Raw genomic sequence first — 23,878 nt, 5'->3', positions numbered from 1 at the left:
CTTTCTCTTGTCTTTTTTTAAAAAAACAAACTTTAAAAAATGTAAAACTATTCTTAGCTTAGATGTGGGTTATAGTTTGCTGATCCCAGTCTCAAAGTATGTACTGTATATATTTTCCTCACTAAATATACCAATTCGAACACTAGTTAAAAATGTATATAGTCCTCTAAGCAGATAATTGTACCAAAAAAGATACAGAGCAAATAATGCACAGATGACAGTATGAAAGTCTTGTATAAGAAATGGAAAATGCATAATCAGATAAAAATGTGACAATACTGATATTCCCTCCAGGATTCTCATAAAAAAAAAAAGAAGACATAACTCCCTTTAAAGGTGGATGACATCTGTATAATGCTTTATAGCTTTCTAAAGGCACTTTCATATCACTTCATTTATTTCTCATAAGTACCAAATGAATTTAGAAATTTTCACTCCCATTTTAGAACAGATGAAACTCAGGCTAAGGTGGAAAAATTAAGTGACTGCTTTCAGACCCCACAGTTAGCATTTGGAGCCACAAGTAACTGGTAGAATTATATGTAAATATAAAATCCTAAATTCAATACTGATTCCATTTCCAGGGCTTCTGTCACTAGAGCATATTTAGACATATTAAAATAAGAATATGAGCTAGAATTAGAAAATCACAGCAATATATTAACATGTTTAAATTATATTCTTTGGGTTCTCTTTCTCTTAACTCATAGAAAGTTTCAGATAAGTTTTTCTTACTATGCTGAGTTTACTTTTCCTGTTAATTTTTTTCTCAGTAGTAAGAAATCGAACTGTTCTGAGATATAATACATTCTCTTAAAGAGCATTAAAAAATGGTGCAAGTCAGGACTTCCCAGGTGGTGCAGTGGTTAAGACTCCGCGCCTGGGTTCAATCCCTGGTCCGGGAACTAGATCCCACATGCATGCTTCAACTAAGAGTTTGCATGCCAGAACTAAGGGGCCCGCCTGCTGCAACTAAGACCTGATGCAACCAAATAATTAGTAAATTAAAAAAAAAAAGCACAAGTTGTTAAAACTCTTTTTCAGTATATGTAATTATAATTATTACTACTACTGCAAAAAAACTACTACTAATGATGATGACAGCAAATATTTTTGAATGTTTATCACATCTCAAGCATAGTTTAAGCATCTCATCTGTATTTATTCATTCAATCCTCACAACTCTGAGGTAAAGTATTATTATTATCCACATTTATGAAGAAAGTGAGGCACAAAGGTAACTCTGTCATGATTACACAGTTAGAGTAAGCTGCACAAGCAGGATTCACATCAGGCAGTCTGGCTCCAGAACTGAGGCTTTTAAATGCCATGCTGTGTTGCTTTTCTTGCTCATATATGTTTTCAAAATACATTTCTTTTACCTGGGACAGGACTACACTGACAATTATAAAAGTTACTTTTATAATAATCTTTGGAAGGTAAAGATAAAATTTGCAGAGACTTACAGGCTTACCAAGTTTCCTCACAGAGAAGTTCATAGCTAGATGGGTTTTTAATTCAAATACCAGAATTCTTAAAGCTTTTGAAAGGAAATATTTCCGACATAATACTTCATAAAATAAGGATGTTAAATAATATCATTAAAATGGCATTTTTACATAAGCATGGACTTTAATTTTATTAGAGGTTATTATTTCTAATATTCTGACCTGCTTGAGAAGCTGCCTGCATTGCACTGGGCAATGCATTTGGTAGCAGACCTCCTGAGGGTAGAAGGCCACTCAAGTTTATTCCTGCAGGAGTTATGGCACCAGTGTTACAGCCCAGCATAGGGTTTGAACCACTCATCAAAGCTTGAGCTCCACTGCAGGAGAATAAGACAGAGCATTAAACTAGCACTATAAAAGGGAAAATCAGCCACATAATTCCTTGGATTAAAAAACAAACCAGTAAACACACACAGATATTTGTCTTAAATGTCAATTTGGAGGCTTAGTTTCATTTTTTTGCTAGAAAGTGACAGCAAGGTTGGCAAAAATTAAGTACTGTATATTTACCAATTAAGTACTATATATTTATCAAGTACTGTATATTTACTGAATATTTATCAAGTACTATATATTTAAAATATAATTTGGAAGAGTAATGTCCTAATCAATGGATTAAAAGATGGTAAAACAGAGGATAAACAGGAAAATCTAAGCCACTGTCAATGTGTAGTAGTATCATTAGTGCATGTAATAGATTGATCACCTAAAATTAAAGCATACTTGTTGAGATAGCTTCTATCCGCATAGAAACTATTTTCTTTCAATTTCAATAATATGCAATTTGTTCTTAATTTCACAAATAAGAATTTCTTTAGATTGCTTACAGTATCTTAAAAAAAAAATCAGGGCATCAATGCAAACTTACCAAACAGAGCCCACTACATTGATGAAGTTAAGTCCAGCAGAGTTTGCCATGACTTGGGTGGCCGTGGTTCCTGTAGTTATAGATGTTACCATGGTGGAAAGAGGAATGGTCGTTACAGGCATTGCCTGGCTCAGAGACCTTTGCTGCTGAGCAAACTGAGTTAACAAAGTGGGCTGAGGGGTGAAGCCTGAATCTTGGGGAGTAGGGGTAGCTGAAGGGGTAATAGGAGTTGAGCTCTGAGCATCAGGAGGGTGTGGGGTCGATGAAGGGGTTGGTGTAGGAGTAGATGGCTTAGGAGTTCCAGATCCTGCTCATTGAGAAAAATAAAAATTGCTAGTTTGTTATAAATGGCCAGTCCTTTTTAAAATAAGGTTAATGGAATCTTATTTAGCACTGACAATTTGTTCCAGTTTTTTTAAAGCAGTTAACTGCAAGTGTTAATTTCTACACATGATACATGAGTGTTGCTACACTCAATTACAATTAAGGATGCAGTATATCACCTACAAATCCCATCAGAGATGCTATTACAGTAACAGTAAAAATATACGTTTGTATTCTACCACAATACCCATTTAAAAGTTAGTTTCCTACATGCTACCTTTGGCCTATAAAGTTTAAAAGGACTTCAAATTAATTTTTGTTATTTACGATTTCACTAATTTAGGACTTCACTTAGAAATATTGCTTATTTTCTGTTAACAGTCTGAGATAAACTCTGAACATATTTAATAAATTACATATGATTTACAATCATATTTGGCACCTAGATATACATATTTAATTCCTAACACATCAAGTTTATCCTCACAAATTTTACAAAACACAGTAATGAAGCAAATATTTGAGAGATAATACTGCATCTTTAACAGTAACTGTGTACTTCTATTTAAATGTAGAATGTATAGAAAATCTGTTGTGAATGAAGTATGCACAGTTTATCAACTTTTTTTAAAAAAACAAAAACAAAAAACAAAAACCAAAAAAATAAAACCAAAAGCTCTTGAGGTGTTTTCTTTTTTAGCTTTCATGTCCTGCAGAAAGAAAGGAAAGAAATGTGAATGTCCAGAAGCTGTCACTCAACCCTTACTTAAAGTAACAACTGTGTGCAGTAGATTAACATAATCCATACCCACAACATAAGAAGTGTGAATAAGACTTTCAGGAAATTTATAAATTTTTCTTTGTGCAAAACAAGAAGGCAGAAAAATTACACCTTTTGAGCTATCAAGATGAAGATGTTTACATCTAATGCAAAGACCACCCTGTCACTGTGCAGTGTACTAAAACTTTCAGCACACATTAGTTATTTATTAAAAAATCTAAAAAACTGGAATGCTTTTTTGCAAGTTGGTACCTAAATATCTCAGATATTTACTAATTTGAAGAAATTCTCCCAAACTAACGCTAGAATTCTTGAATAACTCTTCTTGATGTTAAAAAAAAAAAAAGTATTCAGTAGTAAAAATTACATTTTAATATCTTCAGATGCTTTATGATCATCCCACATTTTACTAACTGATAACAATTTGTAAGAGTGTAAGAGTGTTATTGAAAAATCGGCTTTCAGTTTACTGTATCACCACCTTGGAACTAGTTGGCTTCTTACATTTACAAAGATAAGACTGCAGCAACAACTCTTATGACTTTTTTTCCATATCAGCTGCATAGTTTACATAAAATGTAAAATGCCCAAGGGTACACTGGAATAAAAAATAATTTGGACTCATTGCCACATTTAACTACCACATTATTTTTTTCAGGAGATGTGTAGGTTACAAGTCTATAAGAAAGGTATACACGAGGTGCATACATAAATACAGAAAAACAAATACAATTACAATAAACATGTAATACATACAGTCAACAAGAGATTGGCATGAAGCTTCTCAAAAAATTACATTTTGGATAGACAGTACATTCAGATTTCACTATTTCACTGGTCAAAAAGAGCCATCTTAAGAAACACTAATGCAAAAGCTTACGAAGAGTTAATGAAGAATTTAAGTTATGACTCACTTTGTGATGAACTGGCAGGTGACAGGGCAGCTGGAGAAAGCATGCTAACTTGATTGAGATCCATGGATGACTTCCGAGAAAGACTTGGTGGCTTAGAAGCAGGAGGAGGAGTTGGAGATTTAAGAAAGCTGCTGACCTGCTGTGGTGTAAAATAGTTACCTAGAAGAAAAATATACACGCTGTTTCCTAGATTTACAATTTAAAATTCTGAGTAAATCAAAATATGAGTAAATGGATTACGATCATCTGTTGTTTCTTACTCTAGATTACAAAAAACTAAGGAATGTAATACCTGAGGAACTATTTCCTGAGCTTGAGGGAAGTTTGATGGGTGGAGGTCGATGTTTTACTCCCTTCCCCAATACTGAAGACTGAACTGACAGGGTCTCCGGCTGCTAAGACAGTGACATTAAGCATACTCATTAAAATTAAGGTCAAATCAGAAATTCACAAATTAGTAACACTATTATAACTCCTGGATGAAAACACGGTTTAAAAAACTGCAATGTACGTTTAATGTTTATAGATTGGGTATTAGAGGTGTTTCAAAAAAATGTAATTCCACATAAGGAGATCCATGAGATAACTTACAGTATACACAGGATGAAGGAAAGATTTCTGAGTAATAAGGTAGGGAGAAAGTTTGAGGGAGAAGAGCAGAGTAAGATGACAGCAAAGCTTCACCCTTAAATTGTCTCCAGAAAAATAGTAACTGTTGACGCCAGGTGGGTGATCAGTATACACAGATGTTCATCACACTTTTTGCTCTACCTCTGTGTACATTTGAAAGTTTCCATCATAAAAAGTTAAGTAATAAAAAGAAAATCAAAAGTAAAAACAGAACTAAACAATACCCCTATCCCTCATAAAACAGTCCTTAACATTTCTCAGATTCCTTGAGAACAATTAGGCAGAAAAAAGTAACAGCACAAAAAAAGCTAAGCAAACACACTTCTGTTTCCTTCCCTGGAGAAGGCTGACTCAAGCTCGCTGAGCCACTGGAGCTATGCGACATCTTCACTGGACACTTGGCTTCGTTCTGGACCAGTTCCTGGTACTGACTGACTACTCTGAAATATTAGGGAGAAAACAGGTAATGATTAGCTAACTATTTTAAACATAAATTTACTACATAGGAAATGAATAGTAACTGTTAATGAAACAAGTTCTATCAAAAATAACACAAAAATTAAAATTAGACAATTTATCTTCGATAAAAGCACATTCTTCTAATATTTTCAATGACAAGCTAATGCTGAAAACATTTTGCTAATTAACAATCTAAAGATACTTGCGGTATCTTGTCTCCAATACAGAAATACAGGGATTATTTCACCAATAAGTAGCCAAAAGAACTACCCATTGACTCTTACTTATATTCTGATTAAACTGTTACCTAGAAATCATTTTCCTTAGCTACTGTAGATATATCTAAGTTCTCTTATTTAAAATAAAGCTACATTTTAAACATTATCCTTTTAGTTGTTATTTTCCTAATTCTATTTAAAAATCCTAGTAATACCTAGGCATAATTAAAATCAAAGCTTTGACTTCGAATGGAGTAGTCTCTACCCTACAAGAATCCATCCAGATCACAAATAAAGATGCAAATATTTTTACCTCTCAGCATCAGTCTTTGATCCAATAATGAACCTAAATTGTTTTTTAAAAAAGAAAAGTATTAGATAGACTTGTTTTAAGGAGCCCTGAGATTACTTTTGAAGACTTCCATATTTTAGTGACAGTAATTTTATAAACTGAATTAAAATCTACCAAGATATCATGAAAACACAAATTTTAAAATACATTAAAAAATAGGAAGCAATGACCAAGTTCTGCATGCATTACAAAATAATTCTGTGAATAAGTTGGCTGACTTAATTTAAAGGAGATTTACTTTGGCAGAAAACCTATGTTTCAAAACAAAATCTGGGCTGAAAGTTACCAAGTGCTATACACCCTCACAAGTGTCTGTCCTACAGCAATATTCACTGAACTACCATGTACAAGGCCTTTGGCCTTCCTCTCACTTTAAACTTTGATTTTGGAAGACATTATTAATGTCTATATAGCAGGCCCTTAGAATATATTTTAGACAAGGAAGATGGTTTATCGCCAATTTAAATAAAAAGCCTTTATCAAGTCTTAAAAGAGTTTGACATTTATATGATTTCTTAACGTATTAAAATAGTGAGTTTGTTTATTTTTTAATTACCAATTTGAATGATCATCTGTGGAGAAGCTGAAATATAAAATATTAAAAAAAAAAGAAAAAACTTGGTTAATGCAGCTCAAACTTTGACTTCATAGCTATTAAATCAAGTAATTTATGAATATGGGAGAAGGACTAGAAGGTAATAAACCATGCAGCATTTCTGCAGCAACGTCCTGATGTAAAAGGCAAAAAATTCATTTCTCTTCTTGTCAAACAAATCTAATCAGTTGGCCTTTTGAACAATTTTTTTTTTTAATGAGAGAACATATGCCCTTGTGTTTGAGAAAAGTTAGTAACTATTTAAAATGACCAACGTGTATCTTTAAAGGGAAGACTGCAAAATACAGCTAATCAAAATATCTGATTTTTCTACTTAGCATACAAAAATAAAAACTGCTAATGTGAAAAAATAAGCTGAGGATTGATTCCCTGACTGCTGTTTCCTCCCATTGACTTTTACTTAGGTATTGGTGAGGTTACTCTTTAAAATCCATTTTTCTGCCATAGTTTCAATTAGTATTTTGTAAGGATTTAACATAGAGCTGGCCCCTACTTTTTTCTGCTGAGGTTCTCTTTATTTTTCCTTCTTTTCAAAACAGCATCGACTTGATTAAAAAGCAGAACTAATAATAAAACTAACAAGGAAAACAAAACTAAATACTGGTACCTTGTAGTAAATACATGTAACCCGTAAGTTTAGGAATATCAACTTCAGTTGGCCCTCTATATTTACAGATTCTGCATCCCCAGATTCAACCACCATGGAATGAAAATACTTGGGGGGAAAATATTCCAGAAAAGTCCCAAAAAGCAAAACTTGAATTTGCCACAGGCTGGCAACTAAACTATTTACGTAACATTTAAATTGTATTTATTACTTATTTACATAGCATTTACACTGTATTAGGTATTGTAAGTAACCCAGATAAAAGTACAAGGGAGGGATGTACAGAGGTTGAAAATACTACACCATTTTGATATGAGACTTGGGCATCTGCAGATTTTGGTATCCAAGGGGGTCCTGGAACCAATCCCCTGTGGATACCAAGGGACAACTATATATGTATTTCTAGAGCCAGTAACTACATTAAGCACTGAGTCTGTGTCCTTACAGGCAGTGCTGAAATATCAAGCATTTTTAACAGCTTTTACATTTAATTTACAGTGAACTTGCTTCCCATTTAAACAAATTATTGCCCGGAAGCACTTCATGCTCACAGAGAGGTAAAAGTCATAAGTGGCAACACATAAATATACCAAGAGGGATATGACGGGCATATCTTTCAAAGCAAATATAAGAAGAATTTACAGCACAGGTTTTTTTGGTTTTGTTTTTTAAAGAAATTATTATTTTAAAGAACTCTTGGACAGCAAGGTAACTACAATTTAAGTTTACTTAGGTCTGCTGCCAAATCTAACTGGAGTATTTAACTAACAAAACAGGGAAACTTTTATTCATTAATAGTTCATCAGTAGTTGCTACATACATTCTGATGGCTTATTTTGTCAACTGCCTGTATTTAACAGAACTCACTGGGATGGAGACATCTGACTGTCACTCTCTTCGTCTTCTTTACATGGCTGTATTTTACCATAGTAAAGTGGATCACCAAGTGACTGCAAAATGGTCAGCTTTGTTTTCTGATATGGATTACCAGCTTCACATTCAAATATATAGTCATCTTTTACATCCTGAAAAAGACCGAGCATCCCAAATAAATACCTTCTCCAGTAAATACATAGTCAGAATTAACACAAATCAGAAGTAAATGACACACTAACTTACATCTTGCAATAAAAAGACACATGGGACATAGTCCTTAGACCTATTTAAGAGAAAAAAGCCTAAGGGAAAGAAGCTCAGGATTCTTTTTTCAACATGGTACTCTGGGAACAAGAGTTTCAACGGGATATTTAGTTAACAAAGCCCTAGTGAAATGTCAGAATTTCATATACTGAACATATGAATGCAAATATTAAATACTAAAAGGATAAAACTTTCAAAAGCAAACCTGTTTCCATTTGTCATTAGTCTTTTTGCTATTGCACATACCAAGTATCTCTCATGGGACTTCCTTGGTGGTCCTGTGGTAAAGAATCCGCCTTCCAATGCAGGGAATGCGGGTTTGATCCCTGGTTGGGGAACTAAGATCCTACATGTCACGGGGCAACTAAGCCTGCACGCCACAACTACTGAGCCTGCATGCTGCAAACTACAGAGCCCACGCGCTCTAACTACAGAACCCACGCACCATAACTAGAGCGAGAAAACCCGCATGCCGCAACTAGAGAGAAGCCCGTGTGCTGCAACGAGAGATCCTTCACGCCACAACAAAGATCCCGCGTGTTGCCAACTAAGACCCGACACAGCCATAAAGAAATTAAAAAAAAAAACAACTCTCATTTCACTCCTAGATTCATAATTATGCCTATTAATTATGCCACATAATTAAATATGCCTTTAAGAAGTCACTGCAATTAGAGAAACATACACAAAACATTTCTCTTTAAAAATATCCTTAGAATAACTTATTAATTATTAATTTGAAACAGAAAACAAATCACAACTACCAACAGGGGACCAAAACAAAAGTAAAAATGCAGTTATGCATTAAAATCGTCCTTAGAATGGAAACCGCATTTTATGAAAAACAAAACTAAATTGTTGTTCCTTTTTTTAATTCACTGAACTCCCAGAAAGTTCTTAGAAAAACAAACAAAAGAAGATACCAAAATAAAGGCTACTGTACTTTATATGTCTAATAAATTCAGATCCCAGATTAGAAACAGCATCATTAGAAATGGAGACTGCAATGGTTACTTACATGGGCTGGCCAGATTGTTGGTTGTGAGTCATCAGATTTGATAGATTTTTCCACTTTGGCATATTTTTCCACCTAAGCAATCAAATCAAGAGACATCAGATATAATGAAATCAGTATTATGACCAAAGAGAAAAACCTAAATAACTTAATACAATACACTGAAACGGGGCAGGACCCTTCCCCAACCCAACCCCTGCCCCGTCCCCCTGCTTTTGTCTGTGGAAAAACTTTAGCCAAAGAATAAGTTTAATCAGAGAAGTGAGAAAATGCAGAAACAAAGGAAAACAGTTAAGAAGACCAAATAATAATAGTTTAGTAATGGAGCAAAGTCAAGGCCCTTTAGTTCCTCCTCAAGGGCTATAGATAATACTCTGAGCCCTATCCTGTGAGCTGTCTTGTAGATACTGTAACCCCACCAGGTGGAAGGAGTCAACTACATGATGACCAGGCTGTAGCCATGCCATAAGCTGCCACGATTCCGAGAACTAGCCTCAAAGAAATGGGAACAAACTGACCCTAGAAGTGAAGATTAACTGTCCCTAAAACAATCGAGATGCTGGTCAGACCACTGATGACCAATTTCAAGACGACTGTCAGAGCTGACTGTACTGTTTCTGCATGTAGCCCCCTCCCTCCGTGTATAGAAGCTCTTGCTCCCTGATTGTCAGGAGCGGTAGTCGGCCTTTGGAGAGGCGTCTGCTCTCCCCCACAGCTGCTGGCATCTAAAATAAAGCAAACTTAACTTTCCACCAAACTGGCCTCTTTACTGTCTTTTAAGTGGTGAGCAGCCAGACCCCACTTTCAGTTACTATACTTTTTAGCACAAAAATTCTTGAATCGCTAATAACACCAACTACTTATGCTTAAGTAGTTTAAAATTCTCCTGATATATATTCAATTAGACCAACTGGTTTTATAAATAAAACGAAATTAGAATCTCTTTTGCCATTAAATAAATGTAATAAACACAGCTGCTGTTTTGGACAGTGCCTCTTCTTTATGCTCCGTAAGGTGATATTACATTTGACTTTTAGGAAAACTGGGATGTCAGCGAGGTGATTAGGACCAGGATCTGGATCATTTCCTTTGGCTGGGTCTCTAATGGAACAGGAATTGTCATGTAACAGTGTGGACAAAACTAGCAAGAGACTAGGGAAGTTACATTAGAATTGGTAAAAATTTTTGTAAATCTTTCCCATTTTCTAGTCAGACTTGAACCATATATTCCATGTATCTCCTACCAGTCTGTGTGAACCAAAAGTTCTCATCTTCCTGGTAACCATGATTCTAAGAGTAACAGATTCACTTGGACATCTGGTAAAAATTCAGATTCCCATATCCCTCCCCTGGAGACCTGATTCAGTAAGCAGGTCTGAAATGAGGGTTTAAGTGTGTATGTTTAACTGGTATCCTAGATGCTTCAACTGATTGAGTTAGGCTAAGACACTTTTTATTAGGGCTTTGCTACTCAAGGCGTGGTCTGTGGACTCCAGTGCCACCAACCTAGGAGCTTTTCAGTATTGCAGGATCTCAGGTCCTAGCCCAGACTTGTTGAACTGGAACCTGCATTTTAACAAGCAACCCATGTGATTCTTACGTACGTTAAGGTTTCGGAAGCCCTGCTTTAGATATCCAGACTGCCCTCCGAAGCTAAATCCCACACTTTGGTATTTACACTAAATATCTCTTCTCAGGCCACGTTCCTTGAGGGGCGCATAAGTTACTGAAAGATAATGTGGCTTACTCTCTTGAGCTGTATATACAGTGTACTTCTGATGCTTCTGACAATTTTTTAAAAATCAAAGGTAATAAGAATTATACATGTGCTAGCCTGGGAAGGATGCACAGAGCAAACATCTGCTAAAATAACTGACCAATTCTAAAGAATTGAGTGAATAATAAAAATAGGAGAAATGGGGAAACAAAAATATGGAACCTCCCATCAAAATTATCTTTCCTGTCTTTGCTCATTTATAGTTCATGTGTTTCATGGGCCAGCAAAGAATACCACCCAAGGTTCCTAATCTTGGCTACTGCTCCAATATTATTAATTTTTAAATTTAGCCAGCGAGAAAAGCATTATCAGGAAATTATGATGAAATATTATGAAAAAAATCAGTCATTTTATGCATATTATGTAATACGTACATCTTTTTACACATTTTGAAATACTTTGGTTATTATTCCTGCTCTAAACATAGACCTATATTAAGGAGTTACATTTTTAGACAAGTTAATGTGAAAATAGAATAGCTTCTGAAAATGAGCAGCTGACTTAAGAAGAGTCTTAGCACAAACAGAGAGAATGAACTAGTGGTTACCAGTGGGGAAAAGGAAGGGGGGAGGGGCAATATAGGGGTAATGGGGAAAAAAAGGGTTATTATGGGATTATATAAAATCACATGTGTGAAACTTCTGAAAACTGTAAAGCACTACAGAATTTAAAGAATCTTTCATTCAATAAAATAAAAAAAGAAGTAGTAAGAGTCTTTGTTTTCCCAAAGTTTAAACTACTATTAGTCAAACTTAGGAACCTTACATGAAAGGACGTGTAATTCATGCACTGACTTACATCCACTTCAGAAGGTATGGCCAAATTACAGGGACTCCGTTTCCACATATCCACACACTAAAAAATTAAAAAGAGTATAAATAAATACACTGAACACTGAAAATAAGGCAAGGCATTTGGTATGATAATAAGCTTCATTTAAAAATATATACTTACGTTTCCTGCTTTAGAAATTTTGAGGTCATAATGCTGACCTGCTTTTCTTTCCTTTCTTTTTTGTAAGAAATCAAGTAATTTTAGCTGAGGAGGAGGTGGACAATGAGACAGATCCTGCTGCCGATTCAGAGAGGACCTGGAATATCTCTTGAAACACCTGAAATATTAAGAGATTAGAAATACACAAAGCTAATACAAGAAACTCAGAAAAAACATGGTTTAAATTAGTAGGTGTTAAATGTGTAATTAAATCACAAATATCTGTAGAACACTGTCACTTGCCAAGGAATGTTCTAGGCACTGGTGAAATAAAAATGGACAAGACTAACAAAATTCCTGCTACCACGTAGCTGACAGTCCAGAAGTGAAGACACACATATACAAGTAAACAGGTCAGATCATTCCAGATAACAATAAGCAGTAGGAGAAAAACCAGGGTACTGTGGTGAATACGTGATAGAGAGGGCAACATTAGGGAAGGGAAGGACTCTGAAGAAATGATGCGTGAGCTGAGACATGACAAGAAGGAACAAGCTGTGGAAAGATCAGGGAAGGAACAGTTGAAGCAGAGAGAGAGAATTTTAAAAGGTGCTGAGGCAGGAACAAAGTTGGCTTATTTTTAAAACAGAAAAATGAAGGGAGGACTAGAGCATCAGGGTCCACACAATGGGAGATGAGGTCAAAGAGCAAGGCAGGGGCCTTGCAGATGAATGATAATGCGTTTAGACTGAATGTGAAGTACAATGGGATGGTTTTCGAGGAATTTAAGCAAGTGGTGGCATGGTCGGCTTTGAGGTTCTCAAAACATTTACTGTGGTTTGCTTATATGGCGAACAGACCAGAAGCAAGCGAAGGTGAAGTAGGAAGACCAGTTAGGAAGGATTTTATTGCAGAAGTCAAGATGAAGATGATGGTGGCCTGGCTTAAGGCACTGGCAGTGGGCGTGGAGAGATGTGGACAGAGATACTAGGAGACTTTATAGGACTGCTAATGGATACTATATGGACTTATTTCACTATTTCCAAAGCTGCACCTTTTCCCCAGAATATATTATTTCCGTAGTAAAGCAGGGAATTTAGAAAATGGGTAGGTTATTTCAGCCCCTTCAAACTTGAAGAAGATCCAAAGTGGGCAACTCAAACAATTATGCAAAGATAACTTAATGATGAGCCTACTATAACTGCAGACCAAATTAATATGCATTCTTAACTGCAGTCTGAATTAATATGCATTCTTTTACTTCATTAACTAGAAGAGATAGCTAAAACATTCTAAGACAAATTAACATGTTATAAAAAGGCATTTAGTTAGAAACTGACTTCTCAAACTGTGATCATTTTCCCAGATCTCTAAAAGAAATTATAAATTGTATCTTTAAAGGTAATATTAACAAAAATTAAACTGGTATTAGAAAGTGATAAATTATTCTTTCTGCTCATACCTGTCTCTTCTCAGAATTTCTTTTTGGTGAACAAACTCTGAATTTATAGGTAGTTTGTTCTTCAAAAGAATGCAGAAAATGCATCACTTCAATATAAAGCAGAGTACATATTAAAAAAATCCTAATTCTTACACAATAAAAGTATTAAAAGACAATTAAAAATCCAATTTTAAAAAATCAGGGACTTCCCTGGTGGCACAGTGATTAAGACTCCACACTCCCAATGCAGGGGGCCCGGGTATGATCCCTGGTCAGGAAACTAGATCCCACATGCATCCTGCAACCAAGAGTTCGCATGCCACAACTAAGGAGCCCACGTGTTGCAACTAAGCAGCTGGTGAGCCGCAACCAAGGAGCCGGTGAGCCGCAACTAAGACCCAGCACAACCAAATAAATAAACAAATAAATATTAAAAAAAAAAAATCAGAGCACATTTATTCTTTAAAGGGAAAAGATACTATAAATGGCAAAATTTAGAGCTACCACTCTAGTTCTCTTTTGGTTTATCCTTCCACAAAGGTAATTACCGTTTCATTGGGCGCGTGTTCATCTTTTGCTTGTTATAGAGCAGCCTGTTTGCAGTGCAGGTTACAGCTATAGAAGGATCAAGACACAGTGGTTCAGCTGTAGCTAGAATCAGTTGGCTCTCAAGCAGAAGTTTGTCTTCCTGAAATATGTAAGAGCATACATCAATACCAGATTTAAGATTTTCAAATCATACATATCACTTAATCTAGAGATATTCCTTGGAATATTTCTGCTAAGGAGTACAGTAAAATACAGTATTTCAAGTTCCAAACTAAATGTGTAAACTTTAGAAACTTGACAGCATAATGAAACTACTAATGGAAATTCAGTAATTGGTACAAAGTGGTCAAATTATAAGACTGCCTATCCATTAGCCCAACAAATATTTACTAAGCACCTACAATGTGTAAGACACTGTTCTAGACCGGGGGCGGGGGGGGGGGTGGATAAATCATGAAGAAAACAGGTAAAATCCTCTGTCCCCACAAAGCTTACAGGACCAAGATAGATGACAGCACTTTCACTAATTGAGATAACAGTCCCATTCTATACTCAGCTTAACTTCATTACAAGAATAAAAATGACTCCACTAATACTGTATAAACTATATACACCAATTCCAAAGTTTATACAGGCTTTTTACCAGTATCATTTAACTTACTTTACTAAATCCTATTTTTCTTTTTTTTTTTGCTTAAACTCTGAAATATTTTAATGGCTATTAACTCAATTTTTTAAAAGTCAAATGAATCAATTAATTACTGCTGAATAAAAATTTTTTCAAAAAAGAAACATTGCGGGCTTCCCTCGTGGTGCAGTGGTTGAGAGTCCGCCTGCTGATGCAGGAGACACGGGTTCGTGCCCCGGTCCGGGAAGATCCCACATGCCGCGGAGCGGCTGGGCCCGTGAGCCTGTGCATCCAGAGCCTGTGCTCCACAATGGGAGAGGCCACAACAGGGAGAGGGCCGCGTACCGCAAAAAAGAAAAAAGAAAAAAAAAAGAAAAAAGAAACATTGCTTCTTTCACTAGGTCTATTCAACTTATTATGGAAATTTTCAAAAATACACAAAACAGAAATATAATGACACCCACGTACCAACACCCTATTTTATTTAACCGCCCCTCTTTTTTTTTTGTTTTTCTTTGTTTTCCTGGAGTAATTTTAAATACATTTTCGATGTTGTATTATTTCATCTGAAAAATCCTTCAGGACACACTGCTAACTGCTAAGGACCTCTAATATCCAGTCTAGATAAATTCCCATTATCTCAAAACTGTATTCTTAGTTGGTTTGTTTGAATTTGAACTCAAACAAGGCCTACACATTGTATTCGGTTTTTATCTCTCAAACATTTAAAAAAAAAAATTCTGTAACGATCACCTCTTCCCCCATCTTTTTTTCTTTTCTCATGAAACTGATTTGTTGGGATTTGAGCAACTGCTTCCTCAGCGTATCATTTAACTGGGTCTGGCTGGTTGCTTCCTCATCCATGTCATTTAATGGTTTCTCTTACTCCATAAATTACTTTTAAACTGTTGGTTAGATGTAGAGGCTTGATTTAAATTAAGGGTCTATTTTTTAAACAAGAGCTCTTCAACAGTACTACCGTATACTTTCTCGTCCGCCACGCAAGGAGGAACACAAGGATTGACTATCCCACTTTTACACCAGACAGTTTAGACAGACTATAGGTTTTTCATATCTAAGAAATACAGCCATCTAGATTCATTAAGACTTCCAAGTTGATGACATTTTTAAAAGTTTATCATTTCTTTTACACTTGTTAGCTGAAATTTTTCTAAGGAATTTTCCTTGAAAAGGCAGAATAAAGGCTTTGGTCTCTCCCATTATTTACCAATCTTCAGAGTAAGAAATCAATGCCCTAAGAACCTCCAATGATGACCAGTGAGTTTGTTTTTGAATATTCTTTTAATAGCTTTTAACCTTCTTGTAAACAAAAAGATTACAGCCCAAACTACAATACAACACTTGATAGTTACTGATGAACTGAATCTTAACTTATAATCATATTTCACAGCTAGAATAATTCTCATTATTGATATTTTCTTTACTTTAACTATACCTCTTTATAGTAACAGAGAAATAAGTGAACACTCTTGTGAGTGGGCACCTCACATATACTGAGCCAGCACTGGAGGACTAACTGGCTATTCTCCGGATAAGAGACGTCTCCAGGTAAGAGACGTCCCCTAGGGCTACAACCAGTATGGATGGCAAAAAGACAAGACGAGCTAGGTCTGCTTTAGAATCCTAGATGACAGAATATCAGCATCTATTTGTATCCACAACAAAACATTCTGTTTGAGAGGGGATACAAAACTATGTTTCAATTGGGTGAGGTCAGCCTCACCCTATTATACTATGCCCTAAAAGCAACTGGGACTGAACTGTTAGTTCCTTGAAGGATTACTGCATCTTTGTAGAGACCCTTAACTTCTAAAGCTCATAAATCAATCCCAAACTTTACTCATAAATAGAATTATGAGCAGAAAATATCTTTTGCTTAACTTAGTAAATATTGTTTCATCCTATATATTACTGTTTGGGATTAAAAAACAGAACTAACCTGGGTCCATTTATGGTTATCACTTGTTATTGAATGTACATCACAGATTAAAGTCTAGAAGAAATAAAAGTTAAAAAAACAGATTAATGTATAGGCATACAAACATATGAAGACATTTAATAAGTAAAACTCCAAATAAAATCTGAAATACTTCTTTATTTATTTATTTATTTATTTTAACATCTTTATTGGGGTATAATTGCTTTACAATGGTGTGTTAGTTTCTGCTTTATAATGAAATAATACTTCTTAATTAAACATTCCTTACCTGCATTGTTGGACGTAAGAGAATGTGCCTACTTTGGTAACCAGGAGATTTCATGTTACTGGACTGCCTGTAGTCACGTATTTCTGCTATGACACATCCACAGTGAAAAATATTAACCTGTTTTGAGTGAAAATATATAAGTAGATGTCATTTTTCAGAAGCCTAAATAAGTGGGTTTATATTGAATGTTTCAGGTTCTTTACATTCTTATGTAATGTTTCTGACCACTCACACACTCTTAAATGGAATTCCTTGGTGGATTTACCACCATATAAACCCTTTAAAAGCAACTGTTTATGTTCATCATGACTCAAGAAGCAGTTTAACACTGTTTAACTGTTTGCTAGTAATAGAATGACATCTGGCATTTGTATACTGTTAATGTTACAGATAACTGGTATCGCTGTTCTTTTTTTTTTGGCCGTGCCATGAGGCTTGCGGGATCTTCGTTCCCTGACCAGAGATCGAACCTGCGTCCCCTGCACTGGGAGTATGGAGTCTCAACCACTGGACCGCCAGGACGGGAAGTCCCTGCTTTTCTTCTTGACACTCACTGGCTCACTGTTGTACTCTGCTAACCCTGTCATTATTATAAATTGTCAATAACCATGCCAGAGTTTCAGCTTATAGATACAACTGCTATATTTGCTCTGCTAAAATTTCCAGAAGATAGGCTTTACTAATAAGAGGAAGAAAGCTAACATTAATTCAAATAATAATCTCTGTTAAAGATACTGTTTTTTAATCCTTTTTCTAAGTCCAAAGGTAAGAATCTGTCACTCAAGTCTTGCTAATTATCACTTGCCACAGTCGCTTATGGTATTGTGTGTTTTCACCATTCAGAACTTTTAGTGGGTACTGTGACCTCCATGTTGTCAGTCATTATTATGCTCATGCTTTTTAACCAACATTTACTGAGCCACTACAATGTGAACTGTGTGTCATTTTTATCAAGAAGCTTCATAGATAAAGTGGTGAGATACTTGCTCAGTGTGGTAAGACAGGCAATAAACATGTAAACAAATACACAAGGTAACTTGAGACAGTGAAAGCTACAGAGGAAATAAAATAGGGAGGGGCTTAATTTAGACTGTGTGCTCAGACAGAACTCTCGGAGGGAGTAATTTTCTGCTGAGACCTGGATCACAATAAAGGGCCAGACATCTGGGACAGATGAGAAGAGCAGAGGGAAGAGCAGATGAATAAGACAGGTATAAGCTCGGTGTGTTTTAATATGGAAAGAAGTCCCGGACGGCTGGAGTGTAGTGAGTGGGGATGAGAACCAGGAGGTGAAGACAAACAGAAAGGCAGGGGTTTTGTACACTGAGGGGACACTGGAGAACTTCAGACAGGGAACTGTGTTGTTGTTGTTTTCTGTTTTTGTTTTGTAAGCTTAATTTGGTTGTCTGTGGAAAACTGATTTCTAGGGTTCTAGAATGAAAACAGGAAGTTCAGGAAGGTAACTATAGAAGGTCATGACCATATATTTTGAAGGTACAGCTGACACTTGCTGGTGGACTGAATGTGAAAGGTGAGAGTATAGTTATCTGTCAGATTGGAAAGACTGGTAATAGAACTGGTTTGGGAGGTAAAAATAAAAAGCTCTGTTTTGTCATGGTAAGTCTGAAGAACCTAATCTATATCCCAGTAAATATGTATATTTGGAGCTTGGTGGGATAGTCATTGTGATAGAGATAAGCAAGGGATTAACTGTCATTTTTTTAAACTCATTAAGCTGTTTGAGATCATCCAGGGAGAGGGTGTTACTAAAGAACAGAATCCCTAGGACTGAACCCTGAACATATTTATGGGGGAACAGAGATGACAGCAAAAAAGACTGAGACTAGAGGGAAGAGAAAAACCAGGAAGGTGATGTCTCAGAAGCCAAAAGAAGGGTGTTTCAAGGAGGAAGTAGTTATTTACACTGAACTTTGCTAAGACACCAATTAAGATGAGAACAGGAAAGGATTTTCTTAGAAGCTGAGAGATGGTACAGTATGCTTATATTCTTTATCTACTAGAGAGAGGAAAATAGATAATAGAAGAGAGGAGGGTTAAAGTTGCAAGACCAGGAGAAGGATCCAGAACATAAAGTGGAGAAGATGCCTTAGGAACAGCTTATTTCATCCATTTTAACAGGAAGGCAGGCAGAAAGTGTGGACAGAGATGTAGGGATGCTGGGAGGAAATGGAAGTTCCCATCTGATGGCTTCTTTTTCCTCAGTAAACTACCATAGTATGGCTGGAAAGCCAAGAAAGTAAGCAGTTTCTTTCATAATTTCTTGATTGTAGCTATAGGGAGATTTCCAGTGGATGAGTTAATTGTTATAACAATTTTAGAAGAATCAACTAAATCTAAACATTTCAGTAGAGCCTAAAGGATAAATATCCCACAATAAACCAATTTTCATATAGCTATGTACAATGTCTCATTTCATGTTCCATGCACTAGTGAGAATACAACTAAATACCCTTCATCACAAAACAACATATATCTAGCAAATCTAAGGACATTTTAAAGAGAAAAATTTTGTACCTGAGATTTTTCTAGGAGATCAACCAAAATAGGAGGTAATTCTTCTGCATCCAAGTATTCAAGTAATTCCCCTTCTTCATAAGGCAGTCGAATGGTCTCAGAATCTTAATTTTAAAACATAAAATTTCAGAAAGTGATCAGCCTCACCGAAAAGCCTAGGTAATAATTTAAGTAACTTCTGATAAAAAATAAAGAGAATAAAGCCAAAAGCTCTCCTAAAGTCCTTCTTTATTTAAGTCTTAAAAATAAATCACCTTACATATTGCTAAAAAACTTGATAAACTGTATACAGTTTTAGAGCAGAAAGGAGGAAACACCTAACATACTATGGAAAAACGTCTGGCACAACAATCACAGTACAAATCACAGCCAGCAGTATAGTAATCAGAATATGATAAAATTCCAACATCTGTTAACTAAAAAGTTCCTTGAAGAGTGCTTAATCTAATCTGGAAGTCAGAGGGGTAATCTGGTATCACTTCTGAAAAATGACTACTTATAGACCAAAATTCTCTTGGTGTTATACAATTAACAACCAACACAAGAAAAAATTCTTAACTAGGTAAGTTCCTTGTAGAACTCATAGTTTCATCACTGTATCAAAATTTAAATGCCTCTTTAGTGAAATCTAAGAGTATTTATATTTTAAAACTCTATTTTCATATTCACATTAATAGAAATAAAATGTTGAAAACATTTCAAAAGGCAGTAAATCTGCTTAACTTTGAAAGCTTCAGACTCAAAGTATATTCAAAGCACAGAAGAAAAAAATACCTTAAAACACCTGATGCTATCTTAAATAAATAAATAGCAACAGAACGAAAGGAAACTTCGACAAGTATTTTAAAATTAATGTCTTTTATAATTTAACTTCAAAGACCTCAGTCAGAATACTTCTCAAATTCCAGAAGGCTAATCACACTAGAGGTAACTTCTAATATTCTAACAAAACATCATAAAGAGAACCATTTGGAATCAAAGTCTTCTTTTATCAAGTCATCACTGATCTGAAGGACAGATCATTTAGCAGGTTAAGAAACTACTTCTAAAAGACAGCACATCCGACCGAGCAGAGGGATTTTCGTGGCTGCTGCCCTCTGGAAGTTCTTACCTGATCCATTTTTTCCCCTGAGCATCAGAGAATATCCCTCATTTCCTGGGTATAGGTTGACCACTAAACATGACAATGTCTCCTGCATAACAAGCTTCTCTAACAAGTTCACATTTCTTCTTAATTTCTGCTTTAAAAAGAGGCAGAGCTCATGAAAATAATCCAGCATAACAAAGAATGCAATCATTTAACAAAAATCAGACCTTAGTTAATCTTTTTTTTTTTTTTTTTTTTTTTTTGTGGTACGCGGGCCTCTCACTGTTGTGGCCTCTCCCGCTGCAGTGCATAGGCTCTGGACGCGCAGGCTCAGTGGCCATGGCTCACGGGCCCAGCCGCTCCGCGGCATGTGGGATCTACCCGGACCAGGGCACGAACCCGTGTCCCCTGCATCGGCAGGCGGACTCTCAACCACTGCGCCACCAGGGAAGCCCCTGACTTAATCTTTGATACTCTTTCCACATCTGTGTAAACTTAATTTTGATCTATTACTATGTTTTAGGCAAATGAATTAATATCACAAAGAAAAACTACTGATCTATATATAAAACAATAAACACACTTAAATATGTACCTGAGTACACAAGTAGCAAATATTAAAAATATTTAAAAAGGAAAACCATTAAATGTAAATATTTTTTAGAAAGATGCTATAATGTATAATTAGTTTCTATTAAGTATAAATCTACATAAATAATTTGGGGCATTTTCTTTGGTTGTACTGTTACAGAGTATATTTCTTAAATATATTATGGCCTAAATTAGATCCGAACAAGTTCAACAGCTCTAATCAGCTGAAATGTTAAACCCAAAAATATCTAACTGGTTAAAAGGACGTAAGTAATTTTCTGTAAATTCAATTTAACAGCTCCTTAGAAACCACTTTGCTAAGAAAAACAAAAAACTATCAGGGAACCTAACACACATACATCAAAATCTATTATTTTAGAAATGTATATGATTTAAAATGAAACCCACTTATAATAAATCCTTTCATCAAATCTTATTTGTGAAAGATGTCAATAGAATATGGATTTGAAAATGGATTTGAAAAACAAATCCATTTTGAGTATCATATTTAACATGCATATATGTATATACACACAGTCATATGCAGAAAGAAATTATAAATTCTTGATCTATAGTCACCATAGAATCAAAAAAACTGCATTTTGAAAATAAATTTTTAAAGAGCAAAGCAAAGCAACTTTTAACCACATTGATGGGAAGTCAGAAAATGTCTTTCTTAAAGGACCAGACAGTACTTTAGTCTTGTGGGTCATATGGTTTGTATCACAACTACTCAACTCTATTTACCTCAAAATCAGCCACATACAAGATATAAATCAAGGGGTGCTGCTGTATTCCAATAAAAGGTCATTTACAGAAACATGTTGTGGGCCAGATCTGGCTGGTGGACAATGGCTGTCAACCCCAATTTAGCATCTTCATTTATGTATCTCTCCTATCTTAGTTCTGTCTCTGAGGCAACGGATATGCTCATTATACTGACTGTGGTGACAGTTCATGGGTGTATACTGTGAAAATTAATAAAAGGAAACCTCAACTAAAACTGGAGTGGGGAAGGACTGCAGAGGGAGCTCTTCTGCCCCACCATTCATCATCAATTACCCCAAACAGGAAGACATTACTGATCCCACCAGGAAGAGAACTAACTTCAACTCCTAAACAGGAAATGCAATTCCTTTACTTCCCCAACTAGGGGAAGGGAGACTTTCTTCCTCCCAGCAACAAGCTCAGTGAATGGGAAAGGACTGCAGCCCAGCCAATGGAAAACACCTGTAGCTCAGCCAACAAAAAGCCATCATTTCTGGCACTTTTACTTTCCTCCAATGAACTCTCATTTTTTCCTTGCTGATGATTTTCTTTCCTTGTCCTGCCCTCCTTACAATAAAAGCCTTCCATGTTGTTCAACTCCTCAGAGTATCTCTGCCAGATGAGATGCTGCCCAATTCATGAATCGTTTAATAAAACCAATTAGATCTTCAAGTTTATTCAAATTTTGTTTTTTTTAATACACGTCAAAACTTATAAAATGTATACTTCAAACATACTCAACTTGTATGTCAACTATATCTCAATAGAATTTATGGAAACCATACCATAAGATTTACTCATGGTTTCACAATTATTCTTCTCCTAAAGATTTTAAAGGTTAGATACTACTGGAATTCCACTAATTTTTTGCCTAAGAGGTATTCATTTTTAAAGACAGACAACAGAAGCTCAGTAGAGCCCTTTAAGGCCCTTACGACCTGAGGGTCCAAAAGATATCAAGAAATCAATTTCTATTACATTTCTACTGCCCATACTTTCATGCTAAATAAAAATGAATTAAGTTAACCTGGGCATAAACTAATTTTTCTGACCAAATTCACATTTTATTATCACATCTAAATTTCCTACATATCCTGTAATAGTTTTAACTTCCCAGTGCAACTCACCATGAAGAAATAGGTTAATTTTCTCCTGTCTTCAGTCTACAAATAACTTCTCAGGAAGAAAAAGATGCAAAAGATAATATATATGGTGGCTTTGCTTCTTCTAACTTCCCAATGAGATAGTCTGTTACTCAGCAAACATGGTTCCCCTCTGCTACCTAAGTAGGTGATCTCTGCCATGTGCCAGATTAGCCAGAGCTCTGGTTTAGCTGCAGAACTGGCTAGTCTGGTTAGAAAAGATATTTGTTCACTAACAAAAATATAAATCATTCAAATCTAATTCCTTCAAATTTCCCTCTTCCACTACATTTAAAAAGTTGTAATAACATAAAAAATTTATACTTACCTTAACCTCAGGCTCTTTTTCGCATTCTTCAATATATAAATCATAAAGTTTTTGAAATATTGATTTTCTAAAATTTAATAAACAAAGGCAGTATACAAAGTAATGTTAATATAATAATCATAAAATAAAGATTTTGAATTTTCCTGTAATTTTTCCTCCAATTTCCCAAAAACTAGGGGTGAAGTGGGGTTGGATATGGTAGCTAACACCAACCTAGAAATTTCTAATACAGTTGACCCTTGCACAACACAGGGGTTAATCCTCGTATCACTTAGAGTCGGCCCTCTGTATCCGTGGTTCCTCTGCATCGACAGGTTCAACTAACCACTGACCATGAAGTACAGTAGTGTTTACTACTGAAAAGCATCTGCAAATAAGTGGACCTGCACAGTTCAAACCCACATTGTTCAAGGGTCAACTGTATATGCAAAGTACCCAG

The 23,878-nt window shown here is 35.5% G+C and overlaps 1 protein-coding gene across 20 annotated transcripts in view; it reads right to left on the bottom strand.

Moving 5' to 3' along the window:
* The window catches only part of SUPT20H (SPT20 homolog, SAGA complex component), a 39,606-nt gene that overhangs the window by 8,950 nt on the left and 6,778 nt on the right, over nt 1-23,878 (bottom strand). For 8 of the 20 annotated variants that reach the window (XM_033410058.2, XM_033410064.2, XM_049701358.1 and 5 more), the window contains 17 exons: nt 23,440-23,506; nt 20,635-20,764; nt 19,524-19,627; nt 16,989-17,105; nt 16,721-16,774; nt 14,132-14,271; nt 12,164-12,320; nt 12,008-12,064; nt 9,436-9,507; nt 8,145-8,302; nt 6,611-6,637; nt 6,016-6,048; nt 5,348-5,465; nt 4,688-4,790; nt 4,396-4,554; nt 2,377-2,683; nt 1,671-1,825 (listed from right to left, as the gene is read on the bottom strand). In XM_033410058.2, coding sequence (XP_033265949.1) covers nt 1,671-1,825; nt 2,377-2,683; nt 4,396-4,554; nt 4,688-4,790; nt 5,348-5,465; nt 6,016-6,048; nt 6,611-6,637; nt 8,145-8,302; nt 9,436-9,507; nt 12,008-12,064; nt 12,164-12,320; nt 14,132-14,271; nt 16,721-16,774; nt 16,989-17,105; nt 19,524-19,627; nt 20,635-20,764; nt 23,440-23,506 — 1,958 coding nt within the window. Of the gene's footprint in view, nt 1-1,670; nt 1,826-2,376; nt 2,684-4,395; nt 4,555-4,687; nt 4,791-5,347; nt 5,466-6,015; nt 6,049-6,610; nt 6,638-8,144; nt 8,303-9,435; nt 9,508-12,007; nt 12,065-12,163; nt 12,321-14,131; nt 14,272-15,513; nt 15,666-16,720; nt 16,775-16,988; nt 17,106-19,523; nt 19,628-20,634; nt 20,765-23,096; nt 23,138-23,439; nt 23,507-23,878 lie in introns of those variants that run through there. The other 12 variants (XM_012537603.3, XM_049701361.1, XM_049701360.1 and 9 more) reach the window with 7 other exon arrangements.

The sequence above is a fragment of the Orcinus orca genome, chromosome 18 (genome assembly GCF_937001465.1).
Source record: "Orcinus orca chromosome 18, mOrcOrc1.1, whole genome shotgun sequence".
Classification (NCBI taxonomy): domain Eukaryota; kingdom Metazoa; phylum Chordata; class Mammalia; order Artiodactyla; family Delphinidae; genus Orcinus; species Orcinus orca.
This window is presented reverse-complemented; position numbering and strand designations above follow the sequence as displayed.